General features: G+C 48.6%; 1 protein-coding gene and 1 long non-coding RNA gene across 5 annotated transcripts in view; one reads left to right on the forward strand and one right to left on the reverse strand.

The window, feature by feature from the left end:
* Window positions 1-267: 267 nt before the first annotated feature.
* Window positions 268-13,525, reverse strand: KLF10 (KLF transcription factor 10). Of its 4 annotated transcripts, none has more exons than XM_063924232.1 (4): window positions 13,446-13,525; window positions 4,917-5,144; window positions 3,835-4,714; window positions 268-2,849 (listed from the first exon to the last, which is right to left on the reverse strand). In XM_063924232.1, exons 2-4 carry the CDS (start codon window positions 5,133-5,135, stop codon window positions 2,590-2,592), a joined length of 1,359 nt encoding a protein of 452 aa, XP_063780302.1. In that variant the 5' UTR covers window positions 5,136-5,144; window positions 13,446-13,525; the 3' UTR covers window positions 268-2,589. The 4 variants fall into 4 exon arrangements, with proteins under 4 accessions (XP_063780302.1, XP_063780301.1, XP_063780300.1 ...); XM_063924231.1 differs by lacking the exon at window positions 13,446-13,525 and adding an exon at window positions 13,020-13,189; XM_063924230.1 differs by lacking the exon at window positions 13,446-13,525 and adding an exon at window positions 8,312-8,772.
* The window catches only part of LOC134928478 (uncharacterized), a 64,583-nt gene continuing 53,206 nt past the window's right edge, over window positions 13,076-24,452 (forward strand). The window contains exon 1 of the long non-coding RNA XR_010177937.1: window positions 13,076-13,414. This is a non-coding gene — a long non-coding RNA (uncharacterized LOC134928478). The remainder of the gene's footprint in view (window positions 13,415-24,452) is intronic.

The following is a 24,452-nucleotide window of genomic DNA, read 5'->3' on the forward strand; positions in this document are numbered from 1 at the left end:
TTGCCGGTTCGTGCACTTCCTTTAACACACACACGCCGCTGCCGCCGGAGACGCAGGAGGGACACAGGAGAGCCGCGTGCTGTGCCCTCCGTGTCCCTCCTACAACTGACTCGAGTATAAGCCGAAGTGGCTTTTTCAGCACACAAAAAAAAAAAAAAAAAAAGAAAAAAAAAAAAAAAAGAAGGTGCTGAAAAAGTCGGCTTATACTCGATTATATACGGTATATCACATCCCGTTGTGAAAATAAGACTACTGTCCACACACAAATGATACAAAATTGTTCTTTATTTTTTAAACGTGTATAAAGTACAACATATGAAATACTGTGCAAATATATATAGTCACAAAATGCCTCTTACATTGATTAATGGTCAACATTAAACCTGTGCACAGATCCATCACGAGAATGAACAACGCTTTAAAGCAGTCAATAGAAAACAATGGATGCCTTGTAAAGTGTCCCTGTCACCAGCAGGACTTGGAGCAGCCATTCCGTACAAACGCAGCCCATCTCTTCACTAGGAACTGGTGACATCAAAGGCCACCAAATCCCCAGAAAACTTATAGGATTGCATACTGGTCTAGAGCAACAATTGTTCACATCCGGTGTGTAGGCGTTGGATACACATACACAAAAGTAAATATCCAGTTGTGTATTCGCGGAACTAATTTACTAATATAAAGCTATATTTAGAATATTCCTCTGTTCACATCTTTTTAAACATTTGTGACCAAAGTGCAGCTGAAAGAAGTTGGGTACAAACAAGAGCACAAATAAACCTCTAAATTACAAGTAAAGATGTACTTCAAGCGACTGAAACCTGCAGCTTCCTTTCTTACTTTTAGTACATCACATTAAGTAGTAATGGTTTAGTAAACAGTGAGTGAGGAGGTACATAGTTTACCTTTACCCCTGTAAGAGACAACACTTACAAAAGCCCCCTAAGCCATGGGTCTTCAACCAGCTGCTGTGAAACTACACATCCCAGCATGCCCTTCCACAGTTTTGCTATTAAGACATGCTAAAACTGGGGGAGGGCATGCTGGGATATGTAGTTTCACAACAGCTAGAGGGCCACAGGTCGAAGACCCATGTGCCTAAGCAAAAACTGGTATCACCAGTACACTTGCAGGGCTTTCTTCTAAATACATATAAGCAGGAATAATGTATATTAGATTATATTTGATACTGCAACAGAGTATAACTTTGTTTTTGTTTTCCTATTTGATGAATGAGAAATTCCGGAGGCCATCTGAAATATATCAAACGGCACTTTAATGGGGAAAAAATAATAATAAACTGTCCAAAACTGCTAATTATGCGGAAAGTTAAATTTTATAATAAAATGACAAAAAGTGGCCATGCAAATTGCCAGCTTATAAAAATGACAAATGAATTCCAACAGGCATAAGCCATTTTCCTTTACATACCCTGATGGCATCGAGGTTCTTAGAACAATCTCCTGCCTCGTTTACTATTAAGCAAAGGGCAGAAAAAAAAAAAAAGTTTGCCACAAACTTTTTAAAACTAAGTTTTTTTGGGTGATCTCCCCAAAGTCCATAGAACGTTTTCAATATGGTATTGTGTATTTCACAAAACAGCAGAATATAAAGAAAGATTTTCTACTGCAATTCTTATCTCCATGTGTTCATGCAGCGTCTACCATTCCTGACCATTGCTTACCAATGTCAAAAGAAAAAGAAAAAAAAACAGTAAGCCGGTCATCCAAATGGAATGGCATAGAGATACCAGTGGTTTTGGGTTACTAGTAATCTGTAGGTAGTTTGTGTATGTAAACCCAAATTTATTTTAAAAAGTAAAAAAAACAACAAAAATAAAAACCGAACTCCTTTAATACAAGTACCCTGCATTTGTTCAGGAGAACTGGCTGGGAGGGGAACATCTTAAAAAGACTATATTTACCATTCCTGAGAATTATGCAACCTTTAAAAGTCCCATAATAATGATAAGTAGATCAAGTCAGTCCCTCCCCGTAGATACTTGAGGAAGGCGAGAACCCTTACTTAAAGCACGGTAACCTCATAAATATATCTGTTACCTCTAAGAAAATGTACCTATATAAAGAACATTTTATGTATGTTAACTACACGTTATTTCACTAGAACTGTTAGTAAGTCGTGTGGTTATTGTTACTCGGTGCCCTGGTATAGTTAACCACAACTTATTTCCTGAATAGACAATCCAGAGCACCATGTAGTAGCCTAAATGAAGCCACTTTTACCAAGTTAGTATTAACAAGCCTACATAGATTTGTAAGCGTTACCATTCGCCATTGGCTACAAATTAATCACATCACATTCTGGCAACATTATCAACCGCATAGTGCTACACCAACTATCTGCACTTTAGATTTTTTCTCCTGTGCAAAAGAAAAGAAAATAAACCAAGTCCTCAAAGTGTATTTTGGTTGCTGCCGCCTTTTTCTGCACGGACCTCGTTTTGCTCTGGTAAAGGTGGTCCTAACCAGATTCGCATCCATAAAGGAGTGAAGGTGATTTGTCATCACGGTGGTGCACACAGACATCCCGTGGACTCTGAGTTGAGAGATGCAAGTTCTCCGAACGCCCTCACTGAACAGGAGCCGAGGCCTGTGGCATGGCGATATTGCTTAGCCTGCTCACTTCCATCTGCCAGGCGGGGAGTTTTTTGGTTGAGAGGTGGCGCCTGGCGTGCTTGGTCAAGTGATCACTGCGCATGAAACGGCGGTCACATTTTGGGCATGCAAATTTCTTCTCTCCTGTGTGTGTTCGGCGGTGACGAGACAGTTCGTCAGATCGGGCAAATTTTCTGTCACAACCGTCCCAACTACAGCTGAAAGGTTTTTCTCCTGGGAAAGAATAACAACAAAGTGCGTTGAATGTGAGAATCTAGGTGCATTGCACACACTAAACTCATATTAGATTGACTTCTCTTGTGCACTATGTTATTCTCAGTGCTAGGCAATGCAGTAATGTAAAATGGGATGGAGCACAATACTATGGGGGGTATCCAATAACCCGCAGTCATTGACGACGGATAATTGTATCACTGGGGTCTAACCTATTAGCCCCGATGCAGCGCGCTGCCAGTCCCCCACCCAATACCACTCTTATCGGAGTTGTCATGGCACATGTGATCGGGGTCTCATCCCCGATCCCATGTGTTTTCGGCCAATCGCAGGTCCTTTTTCGGGCGATCAAAAGGGACCCTAATTGGATACCCCCCATCGGTCAAAAAAAATAAAAATAAATTGTGACGTGACCATTTTGATCCGTCGAAAAACAGTTTGCAACTAATTGGATACCCCCCTATGGGGCTCGTTTTTCAAAAAGTGATAAAACTCGTTGAGAATGATACACTCGTTGCGTATGATAATGGTGCTCCAGCCAATCAGCTCACAACTGTCATTGTTCAAACACATGACAGTTGGGAGCTGATTGGCTGGAGCATCATTTATCATACGCAACTAATTTTAGGATTCACAAGTTTTAGCACTCGTTGATAAATGAGCCCCTTAGTTCTACTAATCGTACCAACAAATCAGAATTCCATTTCTTAAGGATCTTAACACAGTTATAAAATTGTAGGCACTGTTTGAGCAGTTACAAAAAGAAAAACAAATGCATTTATCAAAGTAATAATTGTGCATGTCTAACTGACAATTGCATGACGGAGACAGGACAAGTTCACATCTGTGTTGGCACTGGGCAAGTACAACAGCAGTCAGTATGCAGCAACAGACAGCAAGGTAGGGCTGATCCGGCATAAGCCAGGCCCAAATTACTAATATATTTTATTATTCAATTATTTAAAAGAGAGAAAAGTAATCATACCTGTGTGCGTTCTCATATGTGCCTTTAGGTGGGAGCTCTTGAAGTAGGTCTTCCCACACCCATTCTGGCTGCAGACATGACTTCTAATTCGAGACGCATCCACATGTGCTGAAACTTTTCCTTCAGATAGGGCCACTCCTGGTGCGGGTGCAATTGGTGAAAGCCTGGTGCTGCTGGACAAAACAGTTTTTGCAGTGTGCACTACAGACTGTGGCATGACAAACATCACTCTCCCATTAGGCACTGGAGCCCCCATATAAAATAGAGACTGCATGACTGCTGGTGGTTGAGCGGGAGTGTTTGATAGGACTGTGGTCACCATAGAGTTGTTGGAAGAGAAGGGAACCATCTGACAAAAGACGGGCATCTGCGGTACAGTGTTTGCAGCAACTGGTGTGGAAACTAGTAGCGACGGTGATGAGATCTGCATTGGGACAAAACTGGCATCGGAAGAACTTGCCTTGCTATTACAAGCCTGCAGACCAGCAGGAGACACTCTACCAGGGTGATCGTTTACAGGTAGGAAGGTATGTGCCGCCTGGACTTCAGTCTTGATCTGGTTTTGATCGCACCTTTCATTTTGACCCTTTGGCATGGCCACATTAGGTACACTTTTTGGCTCAATGCTGCCACCTGTGGTAGGACTATCGAAATGCCTTGGCATGACTGGATGTTGATTGCAGAACTGTGCGTCCGCAGTATGGCGGATGACGCTTGTCACCTGGGCTTTCTGGTGGCTCGGTGAATGATTTTCTATTGAATGGTTGCCTGAATTATTAGTAGGCTGGCTCTTTTCAGCAACTGGACCTGGAGACATGGACTTGGCGCCTGGAGAAGGTGACATCTCAAACTCTGAAGGGCTGTACGGTGGCGTTAGGCACTGTAAATGAAAGAAAGAATGGTTAGCTCAAATGACAAGTTTGCACTCTTCAAAGCAACTAGAAGTAAACCCTAACGTCACGGTGTTGTTAAAAATATAGAGCGTGGAATCTTACATGTGATGCCTGAGCAACATGGAGTTCCTACGCACTTTTAGGACAGGTCAGAGTTAATATGGCTGCACAGTAAAACAGAGCACTTACAAAGGCCGGTATGGCGGTGGAGAACTCCGATGTCATCACGCTGTCCTCATTCTCAGACAGATCAGATGCTGGAGTAATTGGCCTCAAATCAGCATAATTTCTGTACTCAGGCTTCCAGCGGCTGCTCATGTACATAAGGGCTTCTACTGCCTCAAAGTCGCCTTTCTCTGTAGATTTCCACGGTGCACCGCCGCATCGGTTACTTCCGGCTATGCCCATTTTTTCCAGCTGAAATGATTTAAAAATAAAAATATATATCAATACAAACATTCAGTTGTATGTAGCACATTTAAAGAGACTGAAGTCTGCGACACTACTTTGTTGTGCAGGTTACAATATAAGTAACGCAAAGCAACATGTTCTACAATGCATTACATATAAATATATACATATTTAGTATAAAGAAAAGAAAAAAAGCTGCCAGACTGCATTTCAAATGAATTTTACAATCTTTTTATGCAATCTGTTTTTATTAGACTGTTCTTCAGTTTACAATTGAACAATAAACACTTTATATTTGTAACAAAATACAGATATGAGAATGAGAGGCCACCGAAAACGGACATTTCTGTCAGACTGCAGCATTATTTCAAATCGGGGGCCACTTATACCCCTTTCACATCGCAAATGCTGGGTCCCACCAGGTAATTGGAAACGTGTCCTTGCTGGGTGGGACACGGCATTTGACCCTACAAGCTGCCTTCCCGACGCAGCATATTGCCGGGTCGGGTTGTTAAACAGGGGCAGGGACTGATGAACATTGGCGTTTCTATAATTGGTGCAATGTGTGCGGTGCACACGGGGCCCCTGGGTCCAGGGGGGGCCCACACCGCACCCATTTAAATACTTGCCTAACCGGAGTCCAGCGGCGGGCGCAGCGTCCGTGGCGGAAATCACCGCAGCGCATGCGCAGTAGCCAAATTGGTCTCTGGATCATGGCGGGCGCCATGTTTAGGGAGACCTGCGCATGCGCAGTAGACTCCGGTACATTGCCGGAGACTACAGTGCCGTTCAGCGGAGGGGGCCCCCTCCTCTGTAGAAACGCCCCTGCTGTTGCAACATTGGGGGCGGAGGCGGTGCTGGAGATGAGATCTCTGCGGCGCCTCTCCCTGTGTAGTGAACAAGTTCCAGGTCGCATCGACCCGGCAACCTGTTTACACTGCCACTGACCCAGTATTCAACCCGAGAAAACACCGCTTTATTCCCAGGTTGAATTACCGGATCAGGCGACCCGGGTATTCGCCATGGGCCCTTTCACACCGCACAGCTACCCGTGTCAACCTGGCAATATGCTGGGTCAATACCGGGTTATTTATGCGGTGTGAAAGGGGTATTAGCAGCCCCCATAGTTTTCTATGAGGACCATGAATGTGTCCAATTAACCAAGCTCCAAAATCATTTGAATTCCTGGATGTGATGGCCAGCCTATGTTAAAATACAGCTGAATTATGCTGTTCAACATCAGGATAGCCATGGATTGCTTTTGCGCAAACAGGATTTTTTGGCACATGCGCAAGTTATACGAATACTATTTCCATTTAATTCTTTTGATGCGATTAGTTAGTTGCCATTGCATAGGAAGTTTCGATGGCAGAAGTCCAGCCCTCATTTCATTTTGAGACTATTTTCAATATGAATATATCAACTTCAACACGCTGTTTAATAATATATTATGAACTATACCGCAGTACGGATGGTGTAATGATTAGCATTACTGCCTCACAGCACTGAGGTCATGGGTTCCATTTCCACCATGGCTCTGTGTGGAGTTTGTATAGTTTCCTCCGGCTGCTCCGGTTTCCTCCCACAATCCAAAAATATACTGGTAGGTTAATTGGATTCCAACAAATTGAACCCTAGTGTGTAAGTGTGTGCATGTACATGTGATAGGGAATATAGAGTGTAAGCTCCACTGGGGCAGGGACTGATGTGAATGGCCAAATATCCCCGAAACGTTGATGACTGCTTTTTGCACCAATATATGATTATTTCACAGTCTCCGAGTGCCGCCTTTTCTTTGGTTTAAATATTTCAGGGGGCACCAGTAAAGCCCTCTGCGGAGGAGGGCACCGGAGCAGGACATATCCTGCAGTGGATACTGGGAGTGCCGGGGCAGCAAGGCGTATATATATATATATATATATATATATATATATATATATATATATATATATGAGCTAGAACTCTGACTGAAGGAAATGTTTTTCCACTCTGTGCCCCCCACCCTAGTTGGCACCAGGCCAGGCTGAGAGACACATTACACCCAGCAATGACTTCACATAAGCCTCTGTGTTATGCTCCCACACACACACCTCCTCCACACCCGCCTCTCTCCTCGACCAAGTTACACAAACACAACGTTGCGCGCCGCAGCCAATCAGCGACCCCCGCCACGCCCTATAGGCAGCGATTGGACGGCGGATGCCGGGGCGGGCACGTGAACGAAGCGTGATCAGCTGCTGCTTCACAGAGCACAGGAAGCGTGAACCCGGTGCCTTCGCCGCTCGGCGACCTCTCACCTACTTTCTCGCTCTGGCCCGGGGGCGCGCACCGCCGCGCCGCTGCTCTTATGTAGACAGAGGGGGGCGCGCCCAGCAGCAGAAGTGACTGTCCTTATAGGAGTTAATGGGGGTAAAGGGGATTGCACGTGCACCACTGCTGCTACTGGTCAGTGCGCTGCATCAATGCCTGTCCATCATCCAGCCACATGCATCGTGGTGACAGTACCGTGATGAAGCTGTCACAGGGCTATCATAAAAGGAAAATTGAGGCAATTACCAAGTACAGCCTATGGCGTGCACCAATGCTCCACTTGCAGCTGAAAGCCAGAGCACTCCATTCTCCCTACATAGACAGACATTGCACCTGCATCGCAGACCACCCATTGCATCACATCAACTCCCAAATGGCACCCAGCACCTGCACTGATCCCTCCAGCAACCACTGCTGCTCCCAGCATCTACAGGCTGCACAGTGTACACAGCTGGGCTCTAGAGGCTGCCACTAGTACTGTGTGCATCATTAGCAATGCCTGATTATTGCCAGTGTGCTCCACAGCAGGGATGTACCTCCTCTGCTGGGGATCACTGTACCCATTATGTAACCAGCACTTATCCCCATTACTGCCTATACCACCTGCACCCAATCAGGCTTGAGGGAATGTGTGCCTGTACATAGGAGGAACTACAAGCCCCAGCATGCCCCCAATTGTGTGGTGCCACTAAGTTAATCTAGGCTAATATCATAATGATTACCTAGGACAAGGTTCACTGCAGCAGTACATCACGCACAGTCACCTGCAACAGGACAGGCACTATTTGCCCCCCATACTACTAAGAAACAACAATGCCCCCCCAGTATCGGCTGTTACCCCATACATGGCAGGTGGGACTCACCCTGCTGCTGCTGTGCAGATGATGGGACGTGTAGCTGAGCATCGTTGCATGTAGCAGTGAGTTCCTCCTGTGTACGGCTGCTGCTGCTGGATGTGAGCGATACTGCTGTGCTGCAGCGTTCTCTCTAATGATCATCCCTTCCCAGCTGCTCCCATTCACAATGTACTAAGGCTCCCACAAGGTAGCGCTGGGCGGGGGGAGCGTCGGCCAATCAGCGGCAAAGGTGTGTCTGGAGGGAGCCAATCAGCGGCCGGGCCGCGCGTGATCAGCTGCTGCTGAGCGGCGTGGTGGAGCTGGGGTCAGTGCGTGGTACTCACTCACACAGTGCTGCTGCTGCTGCTGCTGGATGGTGGGAAGTCCCTGAGTGTCTGATTCAGCGGGCCCGGCATCCTCACTCCCGCACACTCACAGAGGAGGTGGCATGACTAATTGTCACGTCTCATTCCCTCCCCCCTCTTCTAGCTGAGACTTCAGTGATGATGGTGATGGGATGATGATAGTCACTTGTTGTCCTCCTCTCCTTTGTTCTCTGCTGCAATACACGTGTGATTCTTCATTATTACCCAAATCCTGACCTTTCTCTTATGGTACCTTTCCAATTGCATTACATTAGTATATTGCATTTATCACAGAGGGTGTCACAAACGTATGACTGATGCATCTCTCACTGGGCTCTGTATTCTTAATCCGATGCGTCCTCTCCTGCGTTGCCTGTAGTCTATTGCCGACGATGGAATGCGATGGTAAAACTATCGAGCATTGGTGGTTAACCATCGATGGTCGGTGGCCATCCCCAGCCCAGTCACAGTTCATGTAGATCGTTCATTTGGATTGGGAACACGATGCCAGCTGCTGGGATCCATGCGGTTAGCATACCGACACTGGGATCCCGGCAGCAGAATGCCAGCGGGGGCGAGCGCGGCGGCTCCCTGCGTTCGCAACAGGTTCTTTTCGCACTCTATGGGTGTTGTGGACACTCACGAGTGGGAATACAGCCTGTGAGTCGGCATTCCGTTGGCCGGCATTTTGAGCGCTCGGGATTCCGGCGTCGGCATTGTAACCGCCGGGATCTTGAGTGCCGGTCACATGACCGCACCGCATTCATTCAAACTTCATAAATGGGAAATACATTGCATTGGCGATTTCTACTGATACCCGTTAGGAGGTATTGGACGGTCTCCACGATTGCCTGTTACTGGTTTTTACAGCAATAACTGGGTCTAATGTGGACGGAGAATGCATTGCTGCTGCTTACATGGAAGCAGCAGCGATGCACAGATATGGGTACGCAACATCAAATCACATACGACACCATTGGCTGGCTGCGTGACCCATGGGGTCGCACAAACCGGCCGCCACAGATCCTACAAAGAGGCCGGGAAATCTCCATCTTCCGACGGAGATCCTAGCCTCGTTACCCCCCCCCCCCTCCCACAACGGAGGCGCGACGGCCCCTCAAGCAGCAGCAGATTGTCAATCACTGACAGTTTGCAGCCGATCTGCTACCGACGTCGCAGACCCATACTGCACATCAGTGACGTGCGGTGAGGTCAATGACTGGCGAGGCGCTGTTGTGATGAATGTGAATATAAAAAAAAAAAAAAAGGCAGTATACTTATAATAATGACACGCTGAATGAGAATGCACAGTACGGTACACACACAAACACAGTATAAGCACCCCCATCTAATGTAATAAGAGGGAGCTGAGCACACACATTGCCCCACATCAACTGGATACCTGCTGGTCTTCTCTCCCCCCATCTTTCGCTGGCAGTGCCAATGTAGGTGGGTCTCAGCAGCCATTTCTCTCCTGTCACTTGCCCGCTGGTTTATCTTCTATCTCTTGGCCACAGTCGGAGGACGAGGAGGGGGCTTCAGAGGCTCCGAGGGTGACCCAAGGAGAACCGAAGACCTGACAGCAGCGCCAGGACAAGCCAGAAACGGGGACTCTGAGCTCGGTGGCTGGAGGCAGGCAGGGGACCCAGGTCTGTGCACCTCTCCCCTGGGACATGGACAGGGATCCTATGCTGGGTGCTTTCACCTCCTTCTGGTGTGTGGGGCTGGCAGCGCAGCGGGGAAACTGGTGCAGGGTAGGGTGGGAAGTCACTGTGTTCATCCGGCTTACAGCGTCAGCGTAGATTGGTCCAACATAGATAGAGGCACGCCCCCCAACACTGCAGCATGCCTCACATTGCTCCTTTTCTAAGCAGTGTTATTGGTCAAGGTATGGCCCCGCCTCACTCTGCACACTGTGACAGGCAGTGTCTAACTAGGAGAGATGAGGCTGAGCTGTCATTACCTCATCTCTCGTCTATCCCAACGATTCAAGGGAGCCCTGCAGAATCTAGCAAGATTTAACTATAAAAATAATTGCTGTAATACAAAGATAGTTATAAGTTATCTTTGTAATAATTTTTATAGCGATATAGTCAAAACTCAGGAGTATGACGAGCAGTATTACAGGGGAGGCTCTGCCTCACCTGCCTCCCCTGACTGCACGTCCCTGCTACACATGTGTGATACAGGTTCTGCACATTCGCATAGTATCAAACTTCGGTACTTTGTGCTATGTGCTGCACCTCCAACCACGTGTGAATAATGCCCATTGTGTGTTTGGAACATTGGGGGCAACAGGACAGCCTAGCATTTCATGAGTGATAGACTTGCTGTAATAGGAAAACAACCACTCCAAAATGGTGATGTGGCCTGTCCCAGTTCATGGATCTAATATGTTTGGAGGTACGCTAATCCTATTCCCATATAGAACACTAGAGAAAGAAGTCTTTTTTATGTTAGTTTATGTTAGTAGGTAAGGGGCCTCTATTTCTGTGCTCTGAAGCTCTTTCAACTTGATGGAGATTTATCAAACCTTCAAAACGCTGACAGACATATGGAGGCTTAAGGGGTAATTCAGACTGCATCAGTGGCAATCGCGGTCTGAATTACTTTGTGGAGTGCGCAAGCGTAGCGGCCGCACTGCTCGTGCACACCCCGGGAGCCCAGTGAGATGCTATCAGCATCTCACTTTCTGCGATCGCCTCTGATTGACAGGCAGAGGCGGTCGCGGGGTTAGAGGGGGTGCGCCAACGACGTTAAAACGCCGTTGGCGGGGCGTGGTCCGGACAATGGAGGTGTGTCTGGATCGTTGGGTGGGGGCGGTCCGCGACAGCTGCGTGACGTCACACGCAGCCGCTGCGACCCGGAAATCGATCGATGGTTGCCATTGATGGTGAAACTGTAAGTGGTCATCAACTATGCTATGGGAGACCATCTATGGTTTCACTCATCAATGGTCATCCCTGTTATTTCAGTGAATGACCCGCGGGCCAATCACAGACTGGGGGCAGGGCTTTGTGGGTGTCGGGGGTGGAGCTATGCTCTGAGTCCGTCACCTTGCAAAAAATAAATAATTATTTGTTTATGCTGTGCCAGCGATGAAAGGAAACCATCTGGTTCTCTCCCATTGATAGCAAAAGCATTCAACATCAGCCATAAACCATCAATGATTAGGAATCATTGGTGGTCGATGGACATCCCTAGTTGTGGTCTAGCAACATGCTGCCCCTGGGCCCTGTGCAACAGCAGCACTTGCACACCCTTAGTTACAGCCCTGGTTTTGCCCATAGCAACCGAGCAGGCTTAGCTATCCTTTATCTAGTACAGTCTATAAAATGATTGCTAGAACCTGATTGGTTGCTATGGGCAACTTCTCCATTATTACAGTGATCAGTACAACAAATGTGAACATAGGGTTAGTGTTAAAAACAGGAAATTAGTGCTTGTCTGTGTTGGCTGTCTGATGTGGAGCCGCACTGCCGCCGGCAATGACTGCTCCTCCGACGAGTGCAGAGTGACAGGCGCTCATTCAGCCTCTGTGGGCTCAGCGCTATAGTGTGCAGTCCACCAGTTTGGTCCGTGTCCACCGCATGACCATGGCTGTGTCAGCACCACTGGGCACACTCCTTGACCTCAATTGTGGATCTTAGAAATTTTACATTCTAATTTGGAACCATATCACTCCCTTCTCCCAATCCCGTATTTTATCAGAGCAAACAGGACAAACCTAGATGGAACATGCAGTGTAAGGTTGCCAGGCATAAGCTTTAGGCTTGGACTTGCATTGGTGTGCAAAATGATTTTGCTTGCCATAAGCATTGTAGCATTTATTGAAAGCAGACATTCATGGCATACTTGCCTTCTCTCCCAGAATAGCCGGGAGGCTCCCAAAATTTGGGTGGCGCTCCCTGGCCGCCCAGAAAAGTGGGCAAGTCTTCGGAGCTGGCCGCCATTCCCCTGCAGCCACCCACTTTCATGGAAAAGTGGGCAGTCCAGTCAGCATGTAACACGATTCGTGCTGTATCTAGTCACCATGGTCCCGCCCCCCTGCTTCACAATGTCAGTAAAAATGGCATTGTGCAGTGGGGGGGGGGGGGGGGCATGATGATGCAGTCATGTCATCATGCCCACTGTTATGCCCAATTCACAGTGACATGTTCACAGCGATGAAGCCAATTCATGGTAATGGTGACTGGCGCAATTCACACAGCGTGTTTGTTGCTGCGTGCTTTGCCAGAGGTTGCATATATAAGACTCTCTTTTGAACTCCATTGCACTTTTATTGCCAGCTCATGTAGCATGTATATAAGTAAAGCAGTGTCTAGTGTTAATTCCTTTTCATGTAGTAAGTGTGTATGAGTAACACATACCTCCCGCTATTCGTACCCTGACTCGGGACAGTCCCGCTATTCGTACCCTGACCCGCTGTCCCACACGCGGGCAGCAGTGTCCTGCGGGCGGGGGCAGTTGGGATAGCCTTTGATCACCCGCTGCTATGCTCTGCAAAGCAGCTGGTGATCACTGAGTACATGCTGCGCGCACGCTCACGGCATGTAATCAGTGCTAGGAGGGGAGCGGAGGCTGCTCAGTTGCTTGGGGAGCACTGGGCACGCCCCCAAAAGGCAGAAGAATGGTCCGTTTGGCAAGGCCACGCCCACCACATATGAGGCCACGCCCACCACGAGCGAGGCCACACACCCTTTTCGGGTTGGCACGCGGCATCGCCGCGCGCTAGTCCCAATTTCACCACCACGAAAGTTGGGAGGTATGGTAACATCATTATAAGTCCCACACACATGGTGGGATGTACTAAGCTCTCCCGCCGCGGAATCTCCCCTTCTCTGCGCTCCCGGTCGCCTTCTCCACGGTAACCGCTCTTCTCCCACTGGCCGGCGCTGCCATTCGCTCCCCGTAGTTTCTGCATTGAGGGCAGGAGTAATAATGGCGCCTGGGAGGAGAGAGTTCCGGTGTCCCACAGTCCAGTGTGCGCATGATGGATGGCTGTATTGTGAGCAGGAAAATAGGAAGGGGGGAGCGCGGCTGAGACAACACAGTGTCCTGAGTGGCCGCGGCAGAGAGGAGGTGGAAGAAGTGTGGAGGGGGAGAACAACGGGTAGCGAAGGGCAGCGCTGGCCAGTGGGAGGAGAGCGGTTACCGTGGAGATGGTAACCGGGAGCGCAGAGAAGGGGAAATTCCGCGGCGGGAGAGCTTAGTACATCCCGCCCACAATCTTGTCCCTGATGACCTCACTTGCTAATGCACCATAATCACAATTCTTTGCTAGCCTTTTCAGTCTGGCAGCATATGACTGGATACTCTCAGAGGGGTTCTGCACAGCAGTGTTAAAAGCATGTCTGTCCTTTATAACATTTTTAATTGGTAAGCATAACTTCTCAGACTTTTTTATTAGTGTGTCTGGATCTTCCTGATCCTCCCATCCAAATAGACAAGTGTATGATTTGTCACCAGTTTCATCACCAGCTAGGTTGACAACTTGAGCCATGTTACTACAATGGCATCATCAAAAACCAGCAAAATCATTGATGGTTTATGGCCGATGTAGAATAGTGTATATAGGAGGTCATTCCGAGTTGTTCGCTCGCAAGGCGATTTTAGCAGAGTTGCTCACGCTAAGCCGCCGCCTACTGGGAGTGAATCTTAGCATCTTAAAATTGCGAACGATGTATTCGCAATATTGCGATTACACACCTCGTAGCAGTTTCTGAGTAGCTTCAGACTTACTCGACATCTGCGATCAGTTCAGTGCTTGTCGTTCCTGGTTTGACGTCACAAACACTCCCAGCGTTCGCCCAGACACTCCTCCGTTTCTCCAGCCACTCCTGCGTTTTTTCCGGAAACGGTAGCGTTTTTTCCCACACGCCCATAAAACGGCCTGTTTCCGCCCAGTAACACCCATTTCTTGTCAATCACATTACGATCGCCAGACCGATGAAAAAGCCGTGAGTAAAATTCCTAAGTGCATAGCAAATTTACTTGGCGCAGTCGCAGTGCGGACATTGCGCATGCGCATTAAGCGGAAAATCGCTGCGATGCGAAGATTTTTACCGAGCGAACAACTCGGAATGAGGGCCATAAATAGATAGATAGATAGATAGATAGTATTTTTTATTTCTCTGACGTCCTAAGTGGATGCTGGGACTCCGTAAGGACCATGGGGATTAGCGGCTCTGTAGGAGACTGGGCACAACTAAAGAAAGCTTTAGGACTACCTGGTGTGCACTGGCTCCTCCCACTAAGACCCTCCTCCAGACCTCAGTTAGATTTTTGTGCCCGGCTGAGCTGGATGCACACTAGGGGCTCTCCTGAGCTCCTAGAAAGAAAGTATATTTAGGTTTTTTATTTTACAGTGAGATCTGCTGGCAACAGACTCACTGCAGCGAGGGACTAAGGGGAGAAGAAGCGAACCTACCTAACAGGTGGTAGTTTGGGCTTCTTAGGCTACTGGACACCATTAGCTCCAGAGGGATCGACCGCAGGACCCGACCTTGGTGTTCGTTCCCGGAGCCGCGCCGCCGTCCCCCTTACAGAGCCAGAAGCATGAAGAGTCCGGAAAATCGGCGGCAGAAGACTTCGGTCTTCACCAAGGTAGCGCACAGCACTGCAGCTGTGCGCCATTGCTCCTCATGTACACCTCACACTCCGGTCACTGATGGGTGCAGGGCGCTGGGGGGGGGCGCCCTGAGGGCAATATAAGACACCTTGGCTGGCAAATCATCACAATATATAGTCCCAGGGCTATATATGTGATAAATTACCCCTGCCAGAATCCATAAAAAAGCGGGAGAAAAGTCCGCCGAAAAAGGGGCGGGGCTTCTCCCTCAGCACACTGGCGTCATTTTTTCTTCACAGTGCAGCTGGAAGACAGCTCCCCAGGCTCTCCCCTGTAGTTTTCAGGCTCAAAGGGTTAAAAAGAGAGGGGGGGCACTAAATTTAGGCGCAATATATGTATACAAGCAGCTATTGGGGGAAAAATCACTCAGTTATAGTGTTAATCCCTGCATTATATAGCGCTCTGGTGTGTGCTTGCATACTCTCTCTCTCTGTCTCTCCAAAGGACTTTGTGGGGTCCTGTCCTCAGTCAGAGCATTCCCTGTGTGTGTGCGGTGTGTCGGTACGGCTGTGTCGACATGTTGGATGAGGAAGGTTACGTGGAGGCGGAGCAGAGGCCGATAAATGGGATGTCACCCCCTGTGGGGCTGACACCAGAGTGGATGGATAGGTGGAAGGTATTAACCGACAATGTCAACTCCTTACATAAATGGCTGGATGACGTAACAGCTGTGGGACAGCCGGCTTCTCAGCCCGCGCCTGCCCAGGCGTCTCAAAGGCCATCAGGGGCTCAAAAAACGCCCGTTACCTCAGATGGCAGACACAGATGTCGACACGGAGTCTGACTCCAGTGTCGACGAGGTTGAGACATATACACAATCCACTAGGAACATCCGTTACATGATCTCGGCAACGAAAAATGTGTTACGCATTTCTGACATGAACCCAAGTACCACATAAAAGGGGTTTTATTTATTGGGGAGAAAAAGCAGCCAGTGTTTTGTTCACCCATCAGATGAATGAATGAAGTGTGTAAAGAAGCGTGGGTTCCCCCGATAAGAAACTGGTAATTTCTAAAAAGTTACTGATGGCGTACCCTTTCCCGCCAGAGGATAGGTCACGTTGGGAGATATCCCTTAGGGTGGATAAGGCGCTCACACGTTTGTCAAAAAAGGTGGCACTGCCGTCTTAGGATACGGCCACCTTGAAGGAGCCTGCTGATAAAAAGCAGGAGGCTATCCTGAAGTCTGTATATACACACTCAGGTTATATACTGAGACCTGCAGTTGCCTCAGCATAAATAGTGCTGCTGCAGCGTGGTCTGATACTCTGTCAGATAATATTAATACTCTAAGACAGGGATAATATTTTGCTAACATAGAGCATATTAAAGACGTCGTCTTATATATAAAGGATGCACAGAGGGATATTTGCCGGCTGGCATCCAGAATTAATGCAATGTCCATTCTGCCAGGAGGGTATTAGAAACCCGGCAGTGGACAGGTGATGCTGCCTGTAAAAGGCACATGGAGATTCTGCCTTATAAGGGTGAGGAATTGTTTGGGGATGGTCTCTGGGACCTCGTATCCACAGCAACAGCTGGGAAGAAAATTTTTTACCTCAGGTTTCCTCACAGCCTAAGAAAGCACCGTATTTTCAGGTACAGTCCTTTCGGCTTCAGAAAAGCAAGCGGGTCAAAGGTGCTTCCTTTCTGCACAGAAACAAGGGAAGAAGGAAAAAGCTGCACCAGCAGCCAGTTCCCAGGATCAAAAATCTTCCCCCGCTTCCTCTGAGTCCACCGCAAGACGCTGGGGCTCCACAGGTGGAGGGGCGCGTCTCGGGAACTTCAGGGACCAGTGGGCTTGCCCACAGGTGGATCCCTAGGTTCTGCAAATAGTATCACAGTGATACAGGCTGGAGTTCGAGGCGACTTCCCCTCGCCGTTACCTCACATCAGCCTTGCCTGCTGCCCTCGGAGAAAGGTAGTACTGGCGGCAATTCACAAGCTGTACTTCCAGCAGGTGAAATCAAGGTACCCCTCCTTCAACAAGGCCGGGGTTACTATTCCAAAATGTTGTGGTACCGAAACCAGACGGTTTGGTGAGACCCATTCTAAAATTGAAAGCCTTGAACACTTATATACGAAGGTTCAAGTTCAAAATGGAATCGCTCAGGGCGATAATTGCAAGCCTGGAGAATTTCAGGGTATCACTGGACATCAAGGATGCTTACCTGCATGTCCCTATTTACCCTCTTCACCAGGAGTACCTCAAAATTGTGGTACAGGATTGTCATTACCAATTCCAAGACGTTGCTGTTGGTCTGTCCCCGGCACCGAGGTATTTACCAAGGTAATGGCCGAAATAATTGTCCCGTACTTGGACGATCTCCTTATAAAGGCGAGGTCCATGGAGCAGTTGTTCGTCGGATTAGCACTATCTCGGGAAGTGCTACAACAGCACGGCTGGATTCTGAATATTCCAAAGTCGCAGCTGGTTCCTACGACGCGTCTACTGTTCCTGGGTATGGTTCTGGACACAGAACAGGATAAAAAGGGTTTCTCCCGGAGGAGAAGTCCAAGGAGTTGTCGTCTCTAGACAGAGACCTCCTAATACGTATACAGGTGTCGGTGCATCAATGCACGCGAGCCCTGGGAAAGATGGTAGCTTCTTACGAAGAAATTCCATTCGCCAGGTCCCATGCAAGGATTTTCCAGTGGTATATGTTGGACAAGTGGTCCGGGTCGCATCTTCAGATGCATCGGCGGATAACCCTGTCTCCAAGGGCCAGGGTGTCGCGGTTGTGGTGGCTGCAGAGTGCTCATCTTCTAGGGGGCCGCAGATTCGGCATACAGGACTGGGTCCTGGTGACCATGGATGCCAGCCTTCGAGGCTGGGGGGCAGTCACACAGGGAAGAAACTTCCAAGGCTATGGAAAAGTCAGGAGACTTCCCTACACATAAATATTCTGGAACTAAGGGCCATTTACAATGCCCTAAGTCAGGCTAGACCCCTGCTTCAACACGGGCCGGTGCTGATCCAGTCAGACAACATCACGGCGGTCGCTCATGTAAACCGACAGGGCGGCACAAGAAGCAGGATGGCGATGGCAGAAGCCACAAGGATTCTCCGGTGGTCGGAAAATCATGTGTTAGCACTGTCGGCAGTGTTCATTCCCGGAGTGGACAACTGAGAAGCAGACTTTCTCAGAAGACACGACCTCCACCCGGGAGAGTGGGGACTTCATCCAGAAGTCTTCCAAATGATTGTACACCGTTGGGAAAGGCCACAGGTGGACATGATGGCGTCCCGCCTCAACTAAAAGTTACAAAGATATTGCGCCAGGTCACGGACCCTCAGGCGATAGCTCTGGACGCTCTGGTAACACCGTGGGTGTACCAGTCGGTGTATGTGTTCCCTTCTCTGCCTCTCTTACCCAGGGTAATGAGAATAATAAGAAGGAGAGGAGTAAGAACTATACTCATTGTTCCGGGTTTGCCAAGAAGAGCTTGGTAACCAGAACTCCAAGAAATGATCTCAGAGGACCCATGGCCTCTGCCGCTCAGACAGGACCTGCTGCAGCAGGGGGCCTGTCTGTTCCAAGACGTACCGCGGCTGCGTTTGACGGCATGTCGGTTGAACGCCGGATCCTGAAGGAAAAGGGAATTCCGGAGGAAGTTATCCCTACGCTATTTAAAGCTAGGAAAGAAGTGAACGCAAACCATTATCACCGCATATGGCGAAAATATGTTGCGTACTGTGAGGCCAGGAAGGGCCCAAAGGAGAAATTTCAGCTCGGTCGATTTCTGCACTTCCTACAGTCAGAGGTGACTATGGGCCTAAAATTGGGTTCCATTAAGGTCCAGATTTCGGCTCTATCGATTTTCTTCCAAAATTGAATTGGCTTCACTGCCTGAAGTTCAGACTTTTGTTAAGGGAGTGCTGCATAGTCAGCCCCCGTTTGTGCCTCCAGTGGCACCGTGGGATCTCAACGTGGTATTGGATTTCCTGAAGTCGCATTGGGTTGAGCCACTTAAATCCGTGGAGCTATAATACCTCACGTGGAAAGTGGTCATTCTGTGGGCCTTGGCGTCGGCCAGGCGGGTATCAGAATTGGCGGCTTTGTCATACAAAAGCCCTTATCTGTATTTTATATGGATAAGGTGGAATTGAGGACTCGTTCCCAATTCCTTCCTAAGGTGGTATCAGTTTTTCTCTATCGTCCTAGTGGATGCTGGGGTTCCTGAAAGGACCATGGGGAATAGCGGCTCCGCAGGAGACAGGGCACAAAAGTAAAGCTTTCCGATCAGGTGGTGTGCACTGGCTCCTCCCCCTATGACCCTCCTCCAAGCCAGTTAGATTTTTGTGCCCGGCCGAGAAGGGTGCAATCTAGGTGGCTCTCCTAAAGAGCTGCTTAGAGAAAGTTTAGCTTAGGTTTTTTATTTTACAGTGAGTCCTGCTGGCAACAGGATCACTGCAACGAGGGACTTAGGGGAGAAGAAGTGAACTCACCTGCGTGCAGGATGGATTGGCTTCTTGGCTACTGGACATCAGCTCCAGAGGGACGATCACAGGTACAGCCTGGATGGTCACCGGAGCCTCGCCGCCGGCCCCCTTGCAGATGCTGAAACATGAAGAGGTCCAGAATCGGCGGCAGAAGACTCCACAGTCTTCTAAAGGTAGCGCACAGCACTGCAGCTGTGCGCCATTTTCCTCTCAGCACACTTCACACGGCAGTCACTGAGGGTGCAGGGCGCTGGGAGGGGAGCGCCCTGGGAGGCAAATGAAAACCTATTTGGCTAAAAAATACCTCACATATAGCCTCCGGGGCTATATGGAGATATTTAACCCCTGCCAGAATACACTAAAGAGCGGGAGACGAGCCCGCCGGAAAAGGGGCGGGGCCTATCTCCTCAGCACACAGCGCCATTTTCCTTACACAGCTCCGCTGGTCAGGACGGCTCCCAGATCTCTCCCCTGCACTGCACTACAGAAACAGGGTAAAACAAGAGAGGGGGGGCAAAATAGTGGCAAAAATTATATTATAAAAGCAGCTATACAGGGAGCACTTATTATAAGGCTATCCCTGTCATATATAGCGCTTTTGGTGTGTGCTGGCAAACTCTCCCTCTGTCTCCCCAAAGGGCTAGTGGGGTCCTGTCTTCGTTAAGAGCATTCCCTGTGTCTGCTGTGTGTCGGTACGTGTGTGTCGACATGTATGAGGACGATATTGGTGTGGAGGCGGAGCAATTGCCTGTAATGGTGATGTCACTCTCTAGGGAGTCGACACCGGAATGGATGGCTTATTTAGGAAATTACGTGATAATGTCAACACGCTGCAAGGTCGGTTGACGACATGAGACGGCCGACAAACAATTAGTACCGGTCCAGACGTCTCAAAAACACCGTCAGGGGTTTTTAAAACGCCCGTTTACTTTAGTCGGTCGACACAGACAGGGACACTGAATCCAGTGTCGACGGTGAATAAACAAACGTATTCCTTATTAGGGCCACACGTTAAAGGCAATGAAGGAGGTGTTACATATTTCTGATACTACAAGTACCACAAAAGAGGGTATTATGTGGGATGTGAAAAAACTACCGTAGTTTTTCCTGAATCAGATAAATTAAATAAAGTGTGTGATGATGCGTGGGTTCCCCCCGATAGAAAATTATGGGCGGTATACCCTTTCCCGCCAGAAGTTAGGGCGCGTTGGGAAACACCCCTTAGGGTGGATAAGGCGCTCACACGCTTATCAAAACAAGTGGCGGTACCGTCTATAGATAGGGCCGTCCTCAAGGACCAGCTGACAGGAGGCTGGAAAATATCATAAAAAGTATATACACACATACTGGTGTTATACTGCGACCAGCGATCGCCTCAGCCTGGATGTGCAGAGCTGGGTGGCTTGGTCGGATTCCCTGACTAAAAATATTGATACCCTTGACAGGGACAGTATTTTATTGACTATAGAGCATTTAAAGGATGCATTTCTATATATGCGAGATGCACAGAGGGATATTTGCACTCTGGCATCAAGAGTAAATGCGATGTCCATATCTGCCAGAAGATGTTATGGACACGACAGTGGTCAGGTGATGCAGATTCCAAACGGCACAAAGGTGTATTGCCGTATAAAGGAAGAGGAGTTATTTGGGGTCGGTCCATCGGACCTGGTGGCCACGGCAACTGCTGGAAAATCCGCCGTTTTTACCCTAAGTCACATCTCTGCAGAAAAAGACACCGTCTTTTCAGCCTCAGTCCTTTCGTCCCTATAAGATCATATCTGCCCAGGGATAGAGGAAAGGGAAGAAGACTGCAGCAGGCAGCCCATTCCCAGGAACAGAAGCGTTCCACCGCTTCTGACAAGTTCTCAGCATGGCGCTGAGACCGTACAGGACCCCTGGATCCTACAAGTAGTATCCCAGGGGTACAGATTGGAATGTCGAGACGTTTCCCCTTCGCAGGCTCCTGAAGTCTGCTTTACCAAGGTCTCCCTCCGACAAGGAGGCAGTATGGGAAAAAATTCACAAGCTGTATTCCAGCAGGTGATAATTAAATTACCCCTCCTACTACAAGAAAAGGGGTATTATTCCACACTATATTGTGGTACTGAAGCCAGAAGGCTAGGTGAGACTTATTCTAAAAAAATTTTTTTGAACACTTACAAAGGTTCAAATCAAGATGGAGTCACTCAGAGCAGTGATAACGAACCAGGAAGAAGGGGACTATATAGTGTCCCGGGACATCAGGGATGCTTACCTCTATGTCCCAAATTTGCCCTTCTCACTAAGGGTACCTCAGGTTCGTGGTGCAGAACTGTCACTATCAGTTTCAGACGCTGCCGTTTGGATTGTCCACGGCACCCCGGGTCTTTACCAAGGTAATGGCCGAAATAATGATTCTTCTTCGAAGAAAAGGCGTCTTAATTATCCCTTACTTGGATGATCTCCTGATAAGGGCATAGTCCAGGGAACAGTTGGAGGTCGGAGTAGCACTATCTCGGATACTGCTACAACAGCACGGGTGGATTCTAAATATTCCAAAATCGCAGCTGATCCCGACGACACGTCTGCTGTGCCTAGGGATGATTCTGGACACAGTCCAGAAAAAGGTGTTTCTCCCGGAAGAGAAAACCAGGGAGTTATCCGAGCTAGTCAGGAACCTCCTAAAAACAGTGCATCATTGCACAAGGATCCTGGTAAAAATGGTGGCTTCCTACGAAGCAATTCCATTCGGCAGATTTCACGCAAGAATTTTTCAGTGGGATCTGCTGGACAAATGGTCCGGATCGCATCTTCAGATGCATCAGCGGATAACCCTATATCCAAGGACAAGGGTGTCTCTCCTGTGGTGGTTATAGAGTGCTCATCTTCTAGAGGGCCGCAGATTCGGCATTCAGGATTGGATGCTGGTGACCACGGAGCCCAGCCCGGGAGGCTGGGGAGCAGTCACACAAGGAAAAAATTTCCAGGGAGTGTGATCAAGTCTGGAGACTTTTCTCCACATAAATATACTGGAGCTAAGGGTAAATTTATAATGCTCTAAGCTTTGCAAGACCTCTGCTTCAAGGTCAGCCGGTATTGATCCAGTGGGAAAAACATCACGGCAGTCGCCCACGTAAACAGACAGGGCGACACAAGAAGCAGGAGGGCAATGGCAAAAACTGCAAGGACTTTTCGCTGGGCGGAAAATCATGTGATAGCACTGTCAGCAGTGTTTCATCCCGGGAATGGAAACTGGGAAGCAGACTTCCTCAGCAGGCACGACCTCCACCCGGGAGAGTGGAAACTTCATCGGGAAGTTTTTTCCACATGATTGTAAACCGTTGGGAAATACCAAAGGTGGACATGATGGCGTCCCGTCTGAACAAAAAACGGGACAGGTATTGCGCCAGGTCAAGAGACCCTCAGGCAATAGCTGTGGACGTTCTGGTAACACCGTGGGTGTACCAGTCGGTGTATGTGTTCCCTCCTCTGCTTCTCATACCTAAGGTGCTGAGAATTATAAGACGTAGAGGAGTAAGAACTATACTCATGGCTCCGGATTGGCCAAGAAGGACTTGGTACCCGGAACTTCAAGAGATGCTTACAGAGGTCTTATGGCCTCTGCCGCTAAGAAGGGACTTGCTTCAGCAAGTACCATGTCTGTTCCAAGACTTACCGCAGCTGCGTTTGTCGGCATGGCGGTGGAAAGCCGGATCCTAAGGGAAAAAGGCATTCCGGAAGAGGTCATTCCTACCCTGGTCAAAGCCAGAAAGGAGGTGACCGCACAACATTATCACCACATGTGGCGAAAATATGTTGCGTGGTGTGAGGCCAGGAAGGCCCCACAAAGAAATTTCAACTCGGTCGTTTCCTGCATTTCCTGCAAACAGGAGTGTCTATGGGCCTCAAATTGGGGTCCATTAAGGTTCAAATTTCGGCCCTGTCGATTTTCTTCCAGAAAGAATTGGCTTCAGTTCCTGAAGTCCAGAAGTTTGTCAAGGGAGTATTGCATATACAACCCCCTTTTGTGCCTCCAGTGGCACTGTGGGATCTCAACGTAGTTCTGGGATTCCTCAAATCACATTGGTTTAAAACCAGTCAAATCTGTGGATTTGAAGCATCTCACATGAAAAGTGACCATGCTCTTGGCCCTGGCCTGGACCAGGCGAGTGTCAAATTGGTGGTTTTTTTTCTCAAAAAAGCCCATATCTGTTTGTCCATTCGGACAGGGCAGAGCTGCGGACTCGTCCCCAGTTCTCTCCCTAAGGTGGTGTCAGTGTTTCACCTGAACCAGCTTATTGTGGTGCCTTGCACCTACTAGGGACTTGGAGGACTCCAAGTTGCTAGATGTTGTCAGGGCCCTGAAAATATGTTCCAGGACGGCTGGAGTCAGGAAAACTGACTTGCTGTTATCCTGTATGCACCCAACAAACTGGGTGCTCTTGCTTCTAAGCAGACTATTGCTAGTTGGATGTGTAATACAATTCAGCTTGCACATTCTGTGGCAGGCCTGCCACAGCCAAAATATGTAAATGCCCATTCCACAAGGAAGGTGGGCTCATCTTGGGCGGCTGCCCGAGGGGTCTCGGCTTTACAACTTTGCCGAGCAGCTACTTGGTCAGGGGCAAACACGTTTGCTAAATTCTACAAATTTGATACCCTGGCTAAGGAGGACCTGGAGTTCTCTCATTCGGTGCTGCAGAGTCATCCGCACTCTCCCGCCCGTTTGGGAGCTTTGGTATAATC

This window comes from Pseudophryne corroboree, chromosome 5 (assembly GCF_028390025.1).
Source record: "Pseudophryne corroboree isolate aPseCor3 chromosome 5, aPseCor3.hap2, whole genome shotgun sequence".
NCBI lineage: Eukaryota > Metazoa > Chordata > Amphibia > Anura > Myobatrachidae > Pseudophryne > Pseudophryne corroboree.